Source organism: Carex rostrata, chromosome 2 (assembly GCF_964058835.1).
Source record: "Carex rostrata chromosome 2, lpCarRost1.2, whole genome shotgun sequence".
Lineage (NCBI taxonomy): Eukaryota > Viridiplantae > Streptophyta > Magnoliopsida > Poales > Cyperaceae > Carex > Carex rostrata.
This window is the reverse complement of record NC_135919.1, coordinates 6,267,715-6,284,179: the sequence shown is the minus strand read 5'-3', so window position 1 is coordinate 6,284,179 and position 16,465 is coordinate 6,267,715. Positions and strand designations below refer to the sequence as shown.

The window sequence follows — 16,465 nt, the reverse complement described above, 5'->3', positions numbered from 1 at the left end:
TTTTTCATATTCTCTTTGCTCCTGTTGTGATTTAGTTAGCAACGGATATGATAAAACATGGCGTTTATATAATCTCCAAGATAATTTGGGCCGTATGAGGTCCGGTAACATTGATTCAATTTATGTTTTTGTAAAGCAGTTACGTCAGGTTATTAAATTCAACGAAAATGAATTGCCGAGATTTATGGAATTACGGTTGCAATGAATTTTCCGTCAATTTACAAGTTGCATCAGATTTTAAAAATTATTAACGGTGACAAGTGCATTAGACCTAAAGAAAAAGTGCTATGCTCGTATGATGAAGAGATATCATTATAAAAATATGTCACTGCGAAAGTAAAATGTTTTTTTTTAAAACGATATTTTCCATATGTATTATAGCCGTGGGCATCCGTAAACCTGTAGTTCCTTCAATTAAATTATAGAACTTTCACTATTTAAAACTAAAGTCGGCCTATGGGCCTTTAAAAAAAAGCACATATATTGTGAAGTTTCCGGATGTTAAGAAAAAAATAAAGCATATTGGTAAATTCTATTAAATATTGATAAGTTTTAGGTATTCTAGTGTAAGAAAAGTGTTGGTAAAATTTGGAACTGAATAGTCCAAGTCCAGTAGCAGTATTGAATAAATCAAGTAACTCAAGGGGTAGAAACTATTTTTCTTTTTAACCGAAGTGCATGAGTTGAATTATTTTGACCAGAAGCAGACGAAAACAAAAAATAGGCGACGTGGCGACCGCTGACATGACTCTTCTACAAAAACAGAGTGACCACCACTTTCTCTTTTTTAGGCCTCTTGGCTTATTGTTATTCCCCTTCCCCCTTGACCCTTCTTCTTTTATTTATACTATTACTACCAGTGGCCAGTACCCAATAAACATATACAAATTCGAGCATCCCACCTCTACAAACTCCTCGTCTCTTCTCTCTTCTCTCTTCTCTCTTCAGCATCTCCTCTGTACCCCAACACATCAACAAGCGATGCATTATTTATTTTGTCTAAATTAAATTCTCCACGTACACGTAGTCATCAGGGAAGCTACCTCTCTTCTTCCTCTTTTGTCTCTCCTCTCTAACCCCCTACAAAACCCTCTCAATTCTCTCTCTCTCTCTCTTTCTAACTCTGGTCTCACCAAGCAAGCAATTAATTAATAATGTCACACAATAAACCTCTAATGCTCAAGGATTACCTCGAGCTAGACTCCAATTCCGATTCAATTGACCAATATGCCTCAATGCGGCACCTCCTTCAGGTGGAACTCCGTAGCGGATCAGGCAGACGGCAGTTAATCCGAAGCCGATCCAAAAACGCCCTCTTGAAGCTCTCTTCGTTGATGAAACTGGATTTCCTTCTCTTGTCCTGCTCCCCTAGTTCCATCAATAAGAGTAAGAGGTCTCGTTCGAGAAACTTGTTGAAGAAGAATCAGAATGGTAGCTTTTGGAAGAAGAGAGGAACTACTGATCATGTGGTTGAACATGTCAGGGTTAAAGACATTGTCAGGTTGACATCATTCAATATCACCAGCACTTCTCCTTTGCCTAGCAGTAGCTCCAGCAGTTGGTCCGAATCGGATTTTACCGGGTCTGATTTCCTGCCCTCATCCAATGGTAGCTCAGAGTTCATACCCGATATTACCGACGATGCGGACGGTAAATGCTCGCCGGTACGGACGGAGGCCACCCATGGCGGGAGCGACAAAAAGGTCAGAGAATATGCAGCAATTTAGTTACTTTTTAATTTTTTTTGTTTTTGCACGTAGTTTTTTTTTTAATCGAATCCTAGTGGGTCCCTTCTTAATGGACGGCTAAGATGGAGTAATTATTCATCTTGTTGAGAAAGCGACGGCTCCTGCTTAGTCGTGTCCATCGGGGGTACAATTTTGCGTACTTCAATACCTTTTATTGGCGCCTGTGGATCTGCATTCTCTAATTTTAGCATCGTCCAATTATTTTTATTTTTATTTTTATTTTTATTTCGTATGGAAATATGGAATGGTGGCCCACTGTGCCAGTACGAACCAAAGAGCTCTTTTAAATGTTGGTCCTAAATACCCTTACGAGAGTAACTAACTCCGTTTAAAATTTTTGAAAAGATTTTGGGGAAGTGATAACCAACGTGTAGTCGGTTTTGACTGGTTAATGTTCAAAGCGGTCTGATTCCCAAGGAATTGACAGCAAGCATGCTGTACCTAATCCAACTGCATTGTCAGTTCCAATATAAGCATTAGCATTGGAAATCAAAAAGAAAAATAAATTAAACTTGTTGTAGACTTGTAGTGTCACTAAAAGATTATTTCAATTTTCATAACTGTCGGTGGAGACCGTGACATATAATTATTTAATAATTAAATTAAGCTCAAGCCACTCTAACATTTTATTTAAGGAGCCAACTCCGGTGATTTTCAAATAGAAGAGCAGGATTCTATTATTCTAAATCTGACCGTTCATGTGTGTTACGATTCATGCATAAAAAAATTTAACAGTTAGATTTTGAATAGCAAGATTCTGCTCTTCTATTTAGAGAGCAGCGGAATGACATCCTTTATTTAATATTAGATTAAAACATATCCATTAGTTCCCATTTGACTGACTCGGCGGCTTTACTTGTACCTATAGTCCTATACCTAAACGGCTAACGCTAACGTTAAGAAATATTAGATGTACCTCGTTTTCCTTTTAGGTATGGACGTATGGTGAAATAATGAATACACAGTACCATATATATTTTAGGTAGAGCTTACAATTGTTGTCGATTAGTCTTTATTTGAGTTGGAGGGTTGTGGCATATTTAATTTGGCAAAGAAAGAAAGGTGGCTAAATGGTGGAAAGAAAAATCCAATAGAAATGCGGAAAGGACGGCCACGCGTGTACATACATTGGATGCCCCGTCCCTACCTTTCTTTTCTTTATTGGCATTTTGGCGTCAAGTGCAAGTGCCAAGCGGTATTATTAATTGCTTAATTTGTTAATTGCCCGTCCGTATATTGGCTTGGCTTGGCGCCCAGCGGAACTGCGGAACTCTTCTGTTCTCTGATTGCATTACTACTGCACGTCTTGCTTATTTTATTACCACGGAACATTTTAAGCACAGAAGAATTAATAATTGCTCTTCAATTAGTAATTGAATTATTAGGACGTTTTTGTTGAAATTTGATCAGAGTCTTGTAACGTGAATGATGTTAATTAATTAACCAACTCGAAACATCAAGTAGTAATTAGTTCTTTTATTTATTTATTTATTTATTGTTATACATGCATGCATAGTTTGGAAACAAATTAAGTGATGTTAATTAATGTTTAATTGCGCAACATATATGCATACAGGTTGTTGTTACAAGGGATGAGTTAACAGAATGCAACACGGAGGAAGAAGAGAAAGATCAACTCAGTCCAATATCTGTAATGGATTTTCCGTATGAAGAAGAAGAAGAAGAAGAAGAAGAAGAAACTGTAGATGAGGGTATCTCTGATTTTTCTTCCTTCCAAGAAAACCTCGCCAGCATAGAGAGTACGTTCTGTTCCATGTTCCATTCCTCTCATCTCTCTCTCTCTCTCTCATCTCTCATCTCTCATCTCTCATCTCTCCACCTTTAATTTGAAAGTTGAAATCCAACGTAGAACAGTTGTTTAGATACCCATCAAATTAAGAATAGCTGTAGCTGTAGCTGGTAGCAACCGTAGCATTGCATTGTCCAATACAATACTCCAATTCCAAATTTCCAATAGATAGAGAAAGGTAGTATAATGCTACAGTGAACACAACAGTTGTAACAACTGCCATTGTGACTTTTCCAAGACGCAAAGCGCCATCTCCTTTTTTGTTACTGCAGACTGCAGTGGTCGCTTCTCTGTTTTATTTAGTATAGGTCGCTTCTCTATTGGGCAGTTAGAACTGAGCTCTCGCCTTTTCTTTTCTTTTCTTTTCTTCCCTCGGAGTCCGAGGCCCACTTTACTTGACAATGACAAATAGATCCTGTTGTTGTGTCCAGCCTTCTTACTTTTTTAGTCCATTAAGCGCACAAATCGCTGCCATTTCCACTTTATGGATCCACCTTTAAATCTTGCCTGTACGTGCATGCGCACCGGCACTGCCATCTGTCTAAGCCACCAATTTTTTTTTTTTTTTTAGAAAAATATAATTATAATCTGTTAAGTATCATTGTTTGATAATGGGTAAAGTGTCATTATATATTTTTTATTTTAGTAAAGTAACTTTAAATTAATTGGATTCGGGCTTTAAGGAGTTTATAATTAAAAATAATAATGGCAATTTTGCAGATTGGTAATGATATATAGTTTCTTACGGGTTTAATTTGCAAATCATATTGGATTGTTTGGCAGCAAGGGATTAAACTTCTTTAAGACTTAATCCGTTTTCTTTAGCTTTTTTAGCCACTTGATCCTATCAAATACCAGTGTCTTTAGTGCGTATTAAGATCACCTTCTTTAACCTCCTTTTATCCGGATTTTAATCCTCTGTCCGGGCTGTAAGGCACTTCTACCCCTTCCTTTAGCTTTCACTCACAGATTAAGATAACTCAACATCGATTTATTAGCGCTCCTTATACTTTTAATCATTCACTCTTAATTAATCTCTTGCTTCCGAACAACCCTAATTATAGTGCATTCAATTCAAGATTAACAGCACCAACAAGGTACGGGATTATTGTAGGTACATGATTGATTGGGTGTAATTATAGCTAGAGGCTGTACATGATCATCAACTTGTATTTGTCATTTACTCTAATACATACATAATCAAAGTGGTACCCAGCACCTCCTTTTGTTCATTTCTTAATTAATGCCCTTCACGTGTGTACCTCATATTTTTCAAGCAAACAATTTCTCTTACGTTGTTTTCTTCCTCTACACTGTTCAACCTATTTTGTATTTCTACTGTTCCTACAGTACATCTTTGTCTTCTCTAATTGTAATGTTCCTGAGTAACTAATATCCATATATTATACACCTATTATTCTTTTTCATCACCTGTTCGTACTGTTTTACAATTTGCCGAACTGTACAGGCTACACCTCATTTATGAAATTTTGATTTATTTAACAAAATTAATATTAATATTTTGACATATTATTTGCAAAATAACAAACTAATCTTAAAATTTAATTATCCGAATCACAAATTTTAGATTTTGCCGAACCAAATAACAAACTTGTCTTCATTCTCTAACCGATGTTTTCATTTTTGTTGTTGTTGTTGTATCAGGAGCAAGGCAAGCACTACTAGAGAAGATCCGGCGGTTCGAGAGTCTAGCTGAGCTGGTGCCTGTGAACCTTGACAACCAATTCTCGGATGTTGATGAAGAATCTAGTGGAAATCCATCATCAGACGATGATGATGTTAATGAAGAAGAAGAAGAAGAAGAAGAAGAAGAAACCACTGTTGAGATGCAAGCATGGAAATTGCTTGATCATATCAAATCCAATTCGCCTATTAGGATTGAGGGATGCATTGAGAAGCTGCTTCTGGAATTTTTTATAGAAGGTCTAAATTGTAACACTCGAAATGATTCTTTTGCAATAAAATTGGTAGATGCTGCAAAGAAATGGATTGACAGTGAAAGCGAGTGCTGGGAGCAACGGGACAATTGTGGCGAAATGGAGATCGAGCAGATGGATTGGAATGGACGATTTAGATGCTTTGAGAAGGAGCAACAGGAAGTAGCAGTGTGTTTGACGAGCGGAGTTTTGCGATGTTTGATGGATGAATTGATAGGAGAATTGGTATTTTGTTAGCTAGGTTAGGTTGTGTTGGTACTTGTTACATTTGTTATTTATGTACTTTTTTGGGAGTACGTGAGAGATGGCTTGGTATGGTATGGTACTATGGTGTATGTAAATTCCAGAATTAATGTACTAAGTTAAGTTAGTCTGGTACTAGCTACCATAGATTTTGGGTAAAGAAATTCCTAGCGCAATATTTCCTTTGTTCTTCTTAAATTGATTTGTTAGGTACGTAGGAAATGAAACTAATAATTTAGCTACGTATATAGTAACAGATTCTGAGTAATATTCATTAATAAGGTCGCAATAAAAACCCAAAACGGGAAATGAAGGATTCTTAATTAATTTGTATTTACGTAAATGTTTTCATTCTCTTTCTCTCTCATAGACCAATAATTTCAGCCATAAAGTTTGACTGTGTTCATCGTCAGGGCTGTAAATATTTAATGCGGAAAATATGGGTTCACATGGGTTTTACAGTGGATCCAAGAAATTGGGAAACAAATTAATCGGCTGGAATCCATGGCGATTTCAGGATCCTTGAAATTCTTAATCCAACTATTTATATATTTTGTGATTTGTACATAAAATTCTGCCTGCTTTGAGATTTGTGTATGAAAAAACTTAAATGGTTGCATTTTGAATTTCAGGTCCTGAAATCCTTTAAGATTTCATTTCAAGAAATTGATATTTGATGGCAAATGTGTAAAGAGTAGAACTAGGTTGCTTCTAAGTTCACTAAAAAATTTATTTGTGAACTTAACTCTAAAATCTATTAAAATAGTTTCATATGACTAATCTAAATCGTTGAAATTTTTCTATTTTACTACATGTGAAAATTTTAAAAAATTAGAAGATTTATAAATTAATTTTAATGTATTTATTTTTTTAGTGTATTTTGAAATCTATACAAAATTAATTTAAGATTTTAAAATTTTCATATATAGATACATTACTCATAAAATAAAAGAATTTCAATAATTTGAATTGATCATTTAAAACTTTATCGGATAGATTTTAAAGTTGTACTTGGTGAAATTAGTGTAATAGCGGAGGGGGGGAGGAGTAGGGGACTAGGAATTATGGAACTACTTGCTTACTCCCTGGACTGGAGGCCCTGGCCATATTTATATAAAAATCTTTCATATTTGATTTCCAGATAGATATTACAGAAAAGGCCTCTTAAAGCCCGGCCCATAAATCATAAGAAAAAGGCAAGTTACTTTCCGCCTGACTTCCTTTCCTTTCCTTTCTTTCGTTTCTCCAATTCATCTTCTCCACCCCGCCGCACCGCAAGCGGAGCCAAACCGAAAGTGAGAAGCAGCCCTTTTTCAAGAAATCCCGAAATCCGAATTTAATTAAATTTAATTTAATCGGGTTTCTGATTTCTGATTCCTGATTCCCGATTCCGCCTCCTTTTGCAACTTGTCCTTTTGGCCTCCACAATCGGAGGCTGTTGGATTTTGGAAATTTACTTAGACCAAGTGGAATCTTCCAGCAGATAGATATGATGAAGAGAGGTGCCAAGCGTCCCGCTTTTTCTGATTTCTCCTCCGATCCCTCCACCTCCACTGTATGTACTATGTACCACCCCTGTACCACCCCCCTTTACTTCTCTCTCTTTTTCTGTAACTTTACCTGTTACCAGGATAATTATTTTAATGAAAATTGGTAGAATGTTAGATCTAGTGGAAGTTACATCTGTAATCTTTTTTGGTTGTGCAAATTTTTAAAAATATTTTGCTCCACTTTATCAGCTAGCTCTATTTGTTATCAAGGTTGAGTTTATAATTGCTAGCTTATTAGAGTACACACTTGGCTTAAACTGTTTAACTGAATGTCGTCTGTTTGTAACATGTAAAAATTAATGCAGTTACCAAGTAAGAGAGTAATGGAAGCACCATCCTTTGGACTTCACAAGGCGGAGTCCTTCAATCAGAATCTGACGGCTGAGCCCGCATCTCTAGACCAAAAAAGAGCTGAGTCATCTCACCAGCATGTCAGGGCTCTTAACTGCCAATTTGCCAGGTCATATTTTCTTGTTGTATATCACTTTTCTGTACTTTATTTAAATTTCAAGATGCATCTGCTGACACCTACATGTTATTCATGGCTTTGATTTTGTACGGCAGTTGGGTGCAATCCCAGTTGCAGAATCATCCTGATGAACTGTGGGAAGATGGTGTTAGGGACTATTTATCTCATGCTTCACACATAATGGTAATCCTTTTTGATACTGCAATTTACACATCTCTTCATTAACTGTTACTGATTTTGTTGTAATATTTTATTATCTCCTTTCACCTTTGTCTTATCAGGAGAAATTCAAGGACGTGGTTGATTGGCTCAAGGCAAATTCCGAGAAATCTAAAGCAGTTGCAAAGCCGGGTCTCTTTGGCGATAAGGAGCTTCTTTTTAGTGAGCAAGAAAAAAACAAGGCCACTGTACAATCTGAATATGGTACCGTGTCCACAAAACTAGGCCCACAATCAAATTCATCTTTTCTGACCACAAGCCCACAAAGTTCAGCAGCACCTTTTTCTGTTTTTCAGAAGCCACCTTCTACCAGTAAGTTTCTTGTAAGATTCTGTGCCTGGTTTTCATTGAGAAAATTGTTAAATTTTAAATAACTGTATGAAAATTAAAATTAGGTCCTTCCAGCGACCAAAAAGACTCTCCAGTCGAGAAGAGCAAGCCTTCTTTGCAACTTGATTTTAGCAACGGTTTTGTAAAGCAGCCTGTGCCTACCCCATTTTCCTTTTCAAGTATGTGTTGCCATTATTGTTATTATTGCTTGCATGATTGAAAGGTTTCATGTGTTCTTTTATAAATTGCAAATTACAAAGTTCATCCGTGCCCTTTGGCACAATAGTACCTGATCAAATGTGGCCTCCTAATGGCAGAACCCCTAATTACTCAAACCTTTTGTCCTTACTCTTGCTGTTTTCTTGAATTGCAAAATCTGTGCCTTGCAGTCAGAGAAAGATAAAACCCCTGATTTCTCCATTAGAAAATGAATGCAATTCTTAACATATTCACCATTTACTATCTTCCTTTGGAACAAAATTGATTGTGAATTTCTATGTGTCTGTGTGTATATCTAATATCTATCCACTAGAAAATTGATTATGAATTTCTCAGTTAGAAAATGAATGCAACTCTTGCTGTTTGTCATAAATATGATCCATTTACAGTTTTTTCCCAGTTTAAGCTTGAATTCTGAAATAATTATTATCTGTAGGTTCATCTAGTGAGAAGGAGAGCAAGGCGACACAACAGGCTGATGTGAGCAATGGTTTCCCTAAGCCCCCATTACCTTTCAATTTTTCCTTCTCAGCAGCACCAAATTCAGGTTCAAGCTTTAGTACACAGGCACAGTCTTCACTCACTACTGGATTTTCCTTTTCAACGGCACAGAGTGCTGGTGTACAGAGCTCCGCTCCTTTATTTGGCTCCACTTACTCTTTTTCTGGTACTCTTTAGTTCTGTCTTCTTGTATTTCTTTTACTAGGCATATGTATAGTGGATGTGTCTTAGAGTTGTAACTTGTTTTCAGGAATGCAAAGTGGTGGCACAACTACGTCAAACACGGAAGCATCTGCTGAAGATGATGAAGGTAAATAAAAAAAGAGAACTAAATAAAAAGGACCATGGAATAATTTACTGCATCTTGTAGATATTTCACTAATTAAAGGATGTGATTTTAGGAAGTGGTCTCACTTATGAAACTGTTACCCTATTAATTGATCTTCTTTTCTTTTATGTCTTCTATTCATTTTGTTAAAAATATTTACAGAGGAACAGAAGCCAAGTAGCCCTTCTGTGAAGAAAAGTGAAGAGATAGGAGTTGTAGTTGTTCATGAAGCCAAATGCAAGGTTTATATAAAGGTACCCTTTATGTTACTACTTTATTTACTATCAGCATTCTTTGATTACAGGGGTAATTTATGTACACCCCTGCAAAACGTCAATATAATATGCTGCTGCTAACTTGAAGTATCATGAATACATCTGCAAAGCCATCAAAATATCAGAGATGGCCTGTTAATGCTGTAATCACTAGATTATTCTTATTTTCAATAGTGAAAACTCTCTGTTGCAATTTTATTGTAAATAAACTTAAATGTCATGTTGATATCAGTTAAATTGAAGGTACTTGTACTATCAGAGATGGCCTGTTGATGATACTTTACTAGTTTTACTAGGACATTTATTTTATATTGTGCTTTTTTTTGGTTGGGGTACCATTGACATTATGTGTTTTGAGAGGCTAAACATGAAATTTAAGGTTCTACAGGGACACTAATAATTCCGTAATTAGGTTAAAACTGTTTCTGCATTTTAGTTTGCTGTTCAAGAATTTAACCTTAGGTTTTCTCTCTTTTTTTGTCCATTTTTTAATGCAACTACAGCCCGATAATATCACTGAGAAGGGTTGGAAAGATATGGGTGTTGGACACCTTTCGATCAAGACTAAAGAAGGGGCAAATAAAGCTACAAAGGAGTCTAAGCCAACAATCGTTATTCGAAATGATGTATGTTCCTTCAATATACTTAGTTACTTGGTGTTTGTTTTGTGTGAACTACGTCAGAAAATATTACCCATATTTGCAAGTACAAGCCACATTTCTCATATTCCAATTAGCAACCTCTGCTTTGGTCTGTCTTAAATACTGGACACATTCATACTGTAGTTTTTGCAAAAAATATCAGATTATACTCAGCTGCTGAAAGATGCAAAAATTGATGCATGTGTAGTAGTTAGATATGTAGGATGCCGACCACTATTCTTATTTATTTGGACAGTAGTTAGGAAGAACAGGTGCTATTTTGGTATTCTAAAGAAATTAGTAGAGGACAGTTGCAGTTGGCAGATGAATCTTTCTCATTTTATCTTCCAAAATATCCATGGTGTGTTCATGTTTTTGGAGCCAGTGAAATTATTCGTGTATGACTGGTTAGCTTCTTTTTCATCTTATCTTGCTGTAGGTTGGAAAAATTCTGCTCAATGCCTTGATTTACTCTGGTATAAAGACAAATATACAGAAGAACACTGTTGCTACTGTATTCCACACTTCGGTATGAATTCATGTTACGAGCTAATTATTTATATTATATCCTTCAGAGAGTTAAATCTCATACGTTAAATTTTTTGAAAAAAATTTTAGGATGAAGCAGGCACTGTTGTGATGCGTACTTATTTGTTGAAATTAAAAAATGGTGAAGAGGCTGCTAAGTTAGCCGATACTATCAAGGAGAATGCACCGTCAGATTAGTTTAGTATATGAAGACAATTTGTATTTTTGAGAAGCATGGTAATGATCCATGTGCTTGTGTAATTGTATGATCTAGAATATGGTCTTTGACTGCTTATCTACGTTGAGAAAGTTTTGGCTTGAACACTTAAGACAAGTAATGTCACTGGCATTCCCTTAAAAAGCTATGCGGCTTGAATATCAAATTTTGTATAGTTCTGTAGTGCATCTTTTATTGCATTTTTATAAGAACCAATTTAATAGCTTGGAGCAATTTGGTTGATATTCAATTCTCCATTGATATATTACAAAAGGTATGTACATACATACTATATTTCAATCAAATCTTGGGACATACTCTACAACTAGTGTGTTTTTCTATTTGGAACTATAGAAGGAAACTGAGAAAAGAATATTAAATTAAGAATTAGGTTTGGCAATTGGCGATGGAGAATGTGATAACTGCGTTCAAGTATGCGATGCATTCTGTTGGTAATCTGAGGAAATTGTTCATGAAAGCGTCGGTAATGGGGTCGACAACTGCAACACCAACAAGCTTGCACCTTCCCTTTTCATTCATTGTCTCCCCAGTTCCACTTCTTATGTTACCAACAGACTCCTCCGATGTAAGCACAGTTTCTACTAACAGGGGAGGTGCTTTGTAGATGCTTCCTACCGAGAACCAAAACCTTGATTTGAACACAAGATCAACCTGTTTGTACATGAGCATTGCCATTTAGAGAATTAAAACAGATCCATGGTGAAAATAAATATTTGCAGAAAGTACCCACCTTACCTTACCAGTTGAGCGGTTTATGTTTCCTTGAAGAATCTCTGGCACGATATCAATCTTGAGAAAAGGCGGTAATGGCAATCCAATAAACTTTGTTGTATCCCCATTCAATGAAGGAATATACAAATTGTTTACGTCAAAATCCACATCAATTATGTCATTTTTCTCTCGCCCAATTCCATTGCCAATTCCTCCTTTTGCATTGTATTCGAAAATTGGGTACCTCCAAATACCCAATTTGCACCCTTCTAGGGTTTTAAATTCGACTTTGTACATATTCTGAAATGGAGTAGTAGGATCAGAAACTGAAGCTGTGTCTGTGTCTGTGTAAGATGAGAAAACTGTTGGTATTCTTTTGAAGCTGTAATTTGCAGGTTTCAGTGGGTTTATATGAAAATTATTCACTCTTGGGATGTTAAATGAGTGGAAAGTCGAAATCCCCATCATTCGATTTTTTTTTCTGACTTGTATTAATGGTTGCTTGGTTTCTGGAGTCGATACTGTGAAATTTTCAGGATGACCATAGGCCAAAGCTGCCTTATCTTTCTTCTTAGTTAATTTACTATAATACCCTCAGGAGATTCAGGACCCTCTGAAAATGGTAATGCATGTGTGGTCCTGTTTGTTTCTCAGACAGTAATGTATTAGTTTAGGAGTGAGTCTATGGTACTATGCATATTACGATTTGGCACCGTGCTACGGCTCTATATTTGAGTTTTCAAATCCTAACTGTCGATCCGAACCGTTCATCTTGTTCTCCATATTAATATGTGTTTGGAGACCAAATTTTACATTTTTTGAAATCTTTTTACTATTTTTTTAGATTAATTGAAAGTCACTGTTTTTGGATGGTCCAGAATTTTCAGATCAAGTGATTTTCTAAATATCTAAAAAAATAGTAAAAAAATTTCAAAAAATGTAAAATTTGATCTCCAAACATATATTAATATGGAGAACAAGATGAACGGTTCGGATCAACCGTTAGGATTTGAAAACTAGAATATAGAGCCGTAGCACGGTAACAACCCGTGATATGCATAGTACCATAGACTCACTCTTAGTTTAGTTAGAACTTTAGATGAATAAATAAAATAAAAATAATGATGGAGATGGAGATGGAGATGGAGACACCGAGACAGATGAAGAAAAACTGAAAAAGTGATGTCCATGTCCAGTCTTGCAGAGGCCTAAATCTGTCTTCTGACACTGCTGTCCTCGTTTCATTTTAAAGAAGATACACTTGTTGGATCTTAATCCAACATTGAGCATATATGTAATATAATTATGAATTGTTTACTGTCATATATGATTGTCACAATTAAAGTGATCTAATATGGAATTAAGATATTAGACAATCTATGTAGTCAATAGGATGTGGTCCATAAGTATGTAGAACAATTTGGACAAAGATCAAATCATTGATGGACTGATTCTGAACTTTGCAATTGAGAAAACTGCCTTTTGGGAGCCCAGTGCGGGTGGCTCACCCGCACTGGATCTGAGTGCGGACGCACTCAGGAGTTAGCCAATTTTTGGGAGCCTTTTGGTGGCCCAGTGCGGGTGGTTCACCCGCACTGGATCTGAGTGCGGATGCACTCAGTACTTAGCCAATTTTTGAGAACTTCAGAACAACGCAAGAAAAAGTCCGAGCGCAGTGCGGACGCACTGAGGACTTGGTCAATTTCAGAAGTCCTGTTTTGAGCCCAGTGCGGGTGGCTCACCCGCACTGAACCTGAGTGCGGACGCATTTAGGATACATACTATTTTTGGGCTGAATTTTAAGGCGGTTACTTAGACACGTTTTGACCCAGTGCGGGTGAACCACCCGCACTCGTGTCGCCAGAAGTGTATTACTATATATAAATGGGTCCCCAAGGCACAAGATAAACCAACTCAACTCAGAATTCTTAAAAGAGGTTATTCTTAGATAGAATTCTGAGAGCATTCTCCCTTCTTCCACCATCAAAGAATTGAGAGGAGAAATTCATTAGAAATTTGGAAAGGATTTCTCAAAGGCGATATTGTTGCTTTGGAAGACCTAATCTAAGATCCAACCAAAAGGGGCGTGAAAGGAAAAGCTTGCAAGAGTCTTGTCTCGCGCTCACGGAGACGGTTGCTTCTCCAACCTAGGGTTTGATATTCCATGGCAAATGACATGGAATCAGATATTGTATTCCGCACTAAATATTATGTTTTGGGTCTCTTTGGCATATGACGGTCTTAGGTTAAGGTGGGAATTGTTTATTCTTCTCCGGGATGTAAGTGTTTGACCCCTATATGAGATGTAATTGTTTGATCTCTAGATAAGGAGTAATTGTTTAGCCTTTATGATTCCCAACAACACTCTCTGGAGTTTGGGCTGATCTTCTCTGTTCTGTTCATGACTTCATGTGCATTTTTTTATGTTTTCTCCTTAGTCCTTACTCGTCTAACAAATCTCTTCCTGTGCATTTACCAAACATTTCTTTTCGCTCTTTCCCCTTTTATTTTTTTAAATTCCTAAAATCATATTCTCATTGTGTATTTTGCTTGGAAAATTCTATATATGTACCTGTCATTAATATTTAATATTCAGGAGATATAATTATTATACAAATTTCTACACAAAGACACTAATGAATTGGCATAACCATAAAGTAGAAATTGATAAACACCTAACGATGTAGTTATAAATAATTGGTAGTATATGTGTTAACAATTTAGGTATAAACACCAAATGTACAATTACCATTTTTAGAGTTCCTATAAATATTGAAAAGAGTTTGAATTGCCAATCCTGAATCCTCATGGAAGAGTTATTTTCCTTCTCTTTTTACTTAATTTCTTCTTTTATGATATGCCAATCCTTAATTGCAATTTAATATTAGAAATGCAAGTATTAATTGTTTTCAATTTAACTATGATTTAACCATCTCAAAATAATGTCCATGAATTTAATAGTTTCCTTGAAATATCAATTTTAGGTTTGCGAATTGCATTAACAATTTTGAAGATTAATATCGCTAAAAATTGAAAGGTATAACGGTTCATAACAGTCAGTAGCGTTTTAACCGTTACTCGTCCAGGCCTATGCGTTTTCAGAAAAAATTAAACACATAATAGTCACTGACCGTTACTCATACTTTATATGCTATTCGGTTTTTTTCTTTTGTGGAAAATTGAACATACAATGGTCCACAGGCCACAGCTGTATACCGTTACATATATATATATATAGAGTTAGGCTGGGGTGCTATGGATAGCATAGTGGCCTCTATGCTACGGCTCAATATTCGAGTTTTCAAAATCCAAACGGTCAATCCGAACCGTTCATCTTATTCTCCATATTAATATCTGCTTGGAGACCAAATTTTACATTTTTCTGAATTTTTTTACTATTTATTAAGTATTTTACAAAATTGTTGATCCAACGGTGGCTGCACAAAACAGTAAAACCGTTGGATTAGCGATTTTCAAAGTGGCTTAATAAATAGTAAAAAAATTCAGAAAATTATAAAATTTGGTCTCCAAGCAGATATTAATATGGAGAATAAGATGAACGGTTCGGATCGACCGTTTGGATTTTGAAAACTCGAATATTGAGCCGTAGCATAGAGGCCACTATGCTATCCATAGCACCCCAGCCTAACTCTATATATATATATATATATATGAGGAGGGATCGGATGACACCGTTTTTTGGTGACATCGGATGACAATGTCCATTTTCGAAGTTTCAAAGTCCAAATAGTCGATCCAAACCATTCAATATGATGGATATATTAAAATCTACTTGTAGATCAAATTATATATTTTTTTGAATTTTTTTACTATTTATTAAGTATTTAACAAAATCGCTATATTCGGACCATTGAATTTTTGTACCCATCTGAATAAACCCAAAAAAAATTCAGAAAAATGTAAAATTTGATCTGCAAGCACATTTTAACATATCCATCAAGTTGAACGGTTTGGATCGACTGTTTGGACTTTCAAAATGGACGGTGTCATCCGATGTCACCAAAAAACGGTGTCATCCGATCCCTCCTCTCTCTCTCTCTCTCTCTCTCTATATATATATATAGAGTGATGCTTCTGTGCATACAAGGACCTATTTGTAAAATGAACATATTTTTATTTTCAAAGTTCAAACAGTCGATCCGAACCGTTCATCTTGTTCTCCATATTAATATGTGCTTGGAGACCAAATTTTACATTTTTCTGAAATTTTTTACTATTTATTAAGATGAGTACAAAAAATATCAAATTCAGACCATTGAATTTTGTACCCATCTTAATAAATAGTAAAAAAATTCAGAAAAATGTAAAATTTGGTCTCCAAGCACATATTAATATGGAGAACAAGTTGAACGGTTCAGATCAACTGTTTGAACTTTGAAAATAAAAATATGTTCATTTTACAAATGGGTCCTTGTATGCACAGAAGCATTTGCCATATATATATATATATATATATATAGAGGTTGGCTAAGATCAAAGTGGTAGTTCCTGAGCTTTGGTGCTACCAATTCGTTTTTCAATTTTTAAATTTCAAAACGTTGATCTGAACCGTTCAAGTTGTTCTCCATATTAAATTGTGCTTGGAGACCAAATTTTACATTTTTCTAAATTTTTTTATTATTTATTAAGCCACTTTGAAAACAGCTGATCCAACGGTAGCTTCTGATTTTACTGTT

The 16,465-nt window shown here is 35.7% G+C and overlaps 3 protein-coding genes across 6 annotated transcripts; 2 read left to right on the top strand and 1 right to left on the bottom strand.

Moving 5' to 3' along the window:
- Positions 1-951: 951 nt before the first annotated feature.
- Positions 952-5,935, top strand: LOC144571501 (uncharacterized). The gene is made up of 3 exons (XM_078320823.1): positions 952-1,703; positions 3,325-3,508; positions 5,224-5,935. Exons 1-3 carry the CDS (start codon positions 1,155-1,157, stop codon positions 5,751-5,753), a joined length of 1,263 nt encoding a protein of 420 aa, XP_078176949.1. The 5' UTR covers positions 952-1,154; the 3' UTR covers positions 5,754-5,935.
- A 1,043-nt stretch (positions 5,936-6,978) lies between these two features.
- LOC144571476 (Pleckstrin homology (PH) domain superfamily protein) lies at positions 6,979-11,157 on the top strand. Of its 4 annotated transcripts, XM_078320771.1 has the most exons (11): positions 6,979-7,314; positions 7,615-7,769; positions 7,874-7,961; positions 8,060-8,309; positions 8,393-8,506; positions 8,983-9,213; positions 9,298-9,357; positions 9,538-9,629; positions 10,154-10,276; positions 10,731-10,820; positions 10,910-11,157. In XM_078320771.1, the coding sequence occupies exons 1-11, from the start codon at positions 7,249-7,251 to the stop codon at positions 11,015-11,017; spliced, it is 1,377 nt and encodes a 458-aa protein (XP_078176897.1). In that variant the 5' UTR covers positions 6,979-7,248; the 3' UTR covers positions 11,018-11,157. The 4 variants fall into 4 exon arrangements, with proteins under 4 accessions (XP_078176897.1, XP_078176913.1, XP_078176906.1 ...); XM_078320787.1 differs by lacking the exons at positions 10,731-10,820; positions 10,910-11,157 and adding an exon at positions 10,357-10,638 and having other exon boundaries at positions 10,154-10,308; XM_078320780.1 differs by lacking the exons at positions 10,731-10,820; positions 10,910-11,157 and adding an exon at positions 10,363-10,638 and having other exon boundaries at positions 10,154-10,317.
- A 113-nt stretch (positions 11,158-11,270) lies between these two features.
- Positions 11,271-12,299, bottom strand: LOC144571496 (ATP-dependent Clp protease ATP-binding subunit). Its single transcript, XM_078320810.1, has 2 exons — positions 11,793-12,299; positions 11,271-11,708 (listed from the first exon to the last, which is right to left on the bottom strand). The coding sequence occupies exons 1-2, from the start codon at positions 12,234-12,236 to the stop codon at positions 11,424-11,426; spliced, it is 729 nt and encodes a 242-aa protein (XP_078176936.1). The 5' UTR covers positions 12,237-12,299; the 3' UTR covers positions 11,271-11,423.
- Between the last annotated feature and the right edge of the window lie 4,166 nt (positions 12,300-16,465).

Coding starts and splice junctions, on each gene's coding strand:
- LOC144571501 (XM_078320823.1), top strand. CDS start 1,155: ATGTCACACAATAAACCTCTAATGCTCAAGGATTACCTCGAGCTAGAC. Junction 1,704..3,324: donor ATGGCGGGAGCGACAAAAAG/GTCAGAGAATAT, acceptor ATATGCATACAG/GTTGTTGTTACAAGGGATGA. Junction 3,509..5,223: donor AAACCTCGCCAGCATAGAGA/GTACGTTCTGTT, acceptor TTGTTGTATCAG/GAGCAAGGCAAGCACTACTA.
- LOC144571476 (XM_078320771.1), top strand. CDS start 7,249: ATGATGAAGAGAGGTGCCAAGCGTCCCGCTTTTTCTGATTTCTCCTCC. Junction 10,277..10,730: donor CAATCGTTATTCGAAATGAT/GTATGTTCCTTC, acceptor ATCTTGCTGTAG/GTTGGAAAAATTCTGCTCAA. Junction 10,821..10,909: donor CTACTGTATTCCACACTTCG/GTATGAATTCAT, acceptor AAAAAATTTTAG/GATGAAGCAGGCACTGTTGT.
- LOC144571496 (XM_078320810.1), bottom strand. CDS start 12,236: ATGATGGGGATTTCGACTTTCCACTCATTTAACATCCCAAGAGTGAAT. Junction 11,709..11,792: donor TAAACCGCTCAACTGGTAAG/GTAAGGTGGGTA, acceptor ATGTACAAACAG/GTTGATCTTGTGTTCAAATC.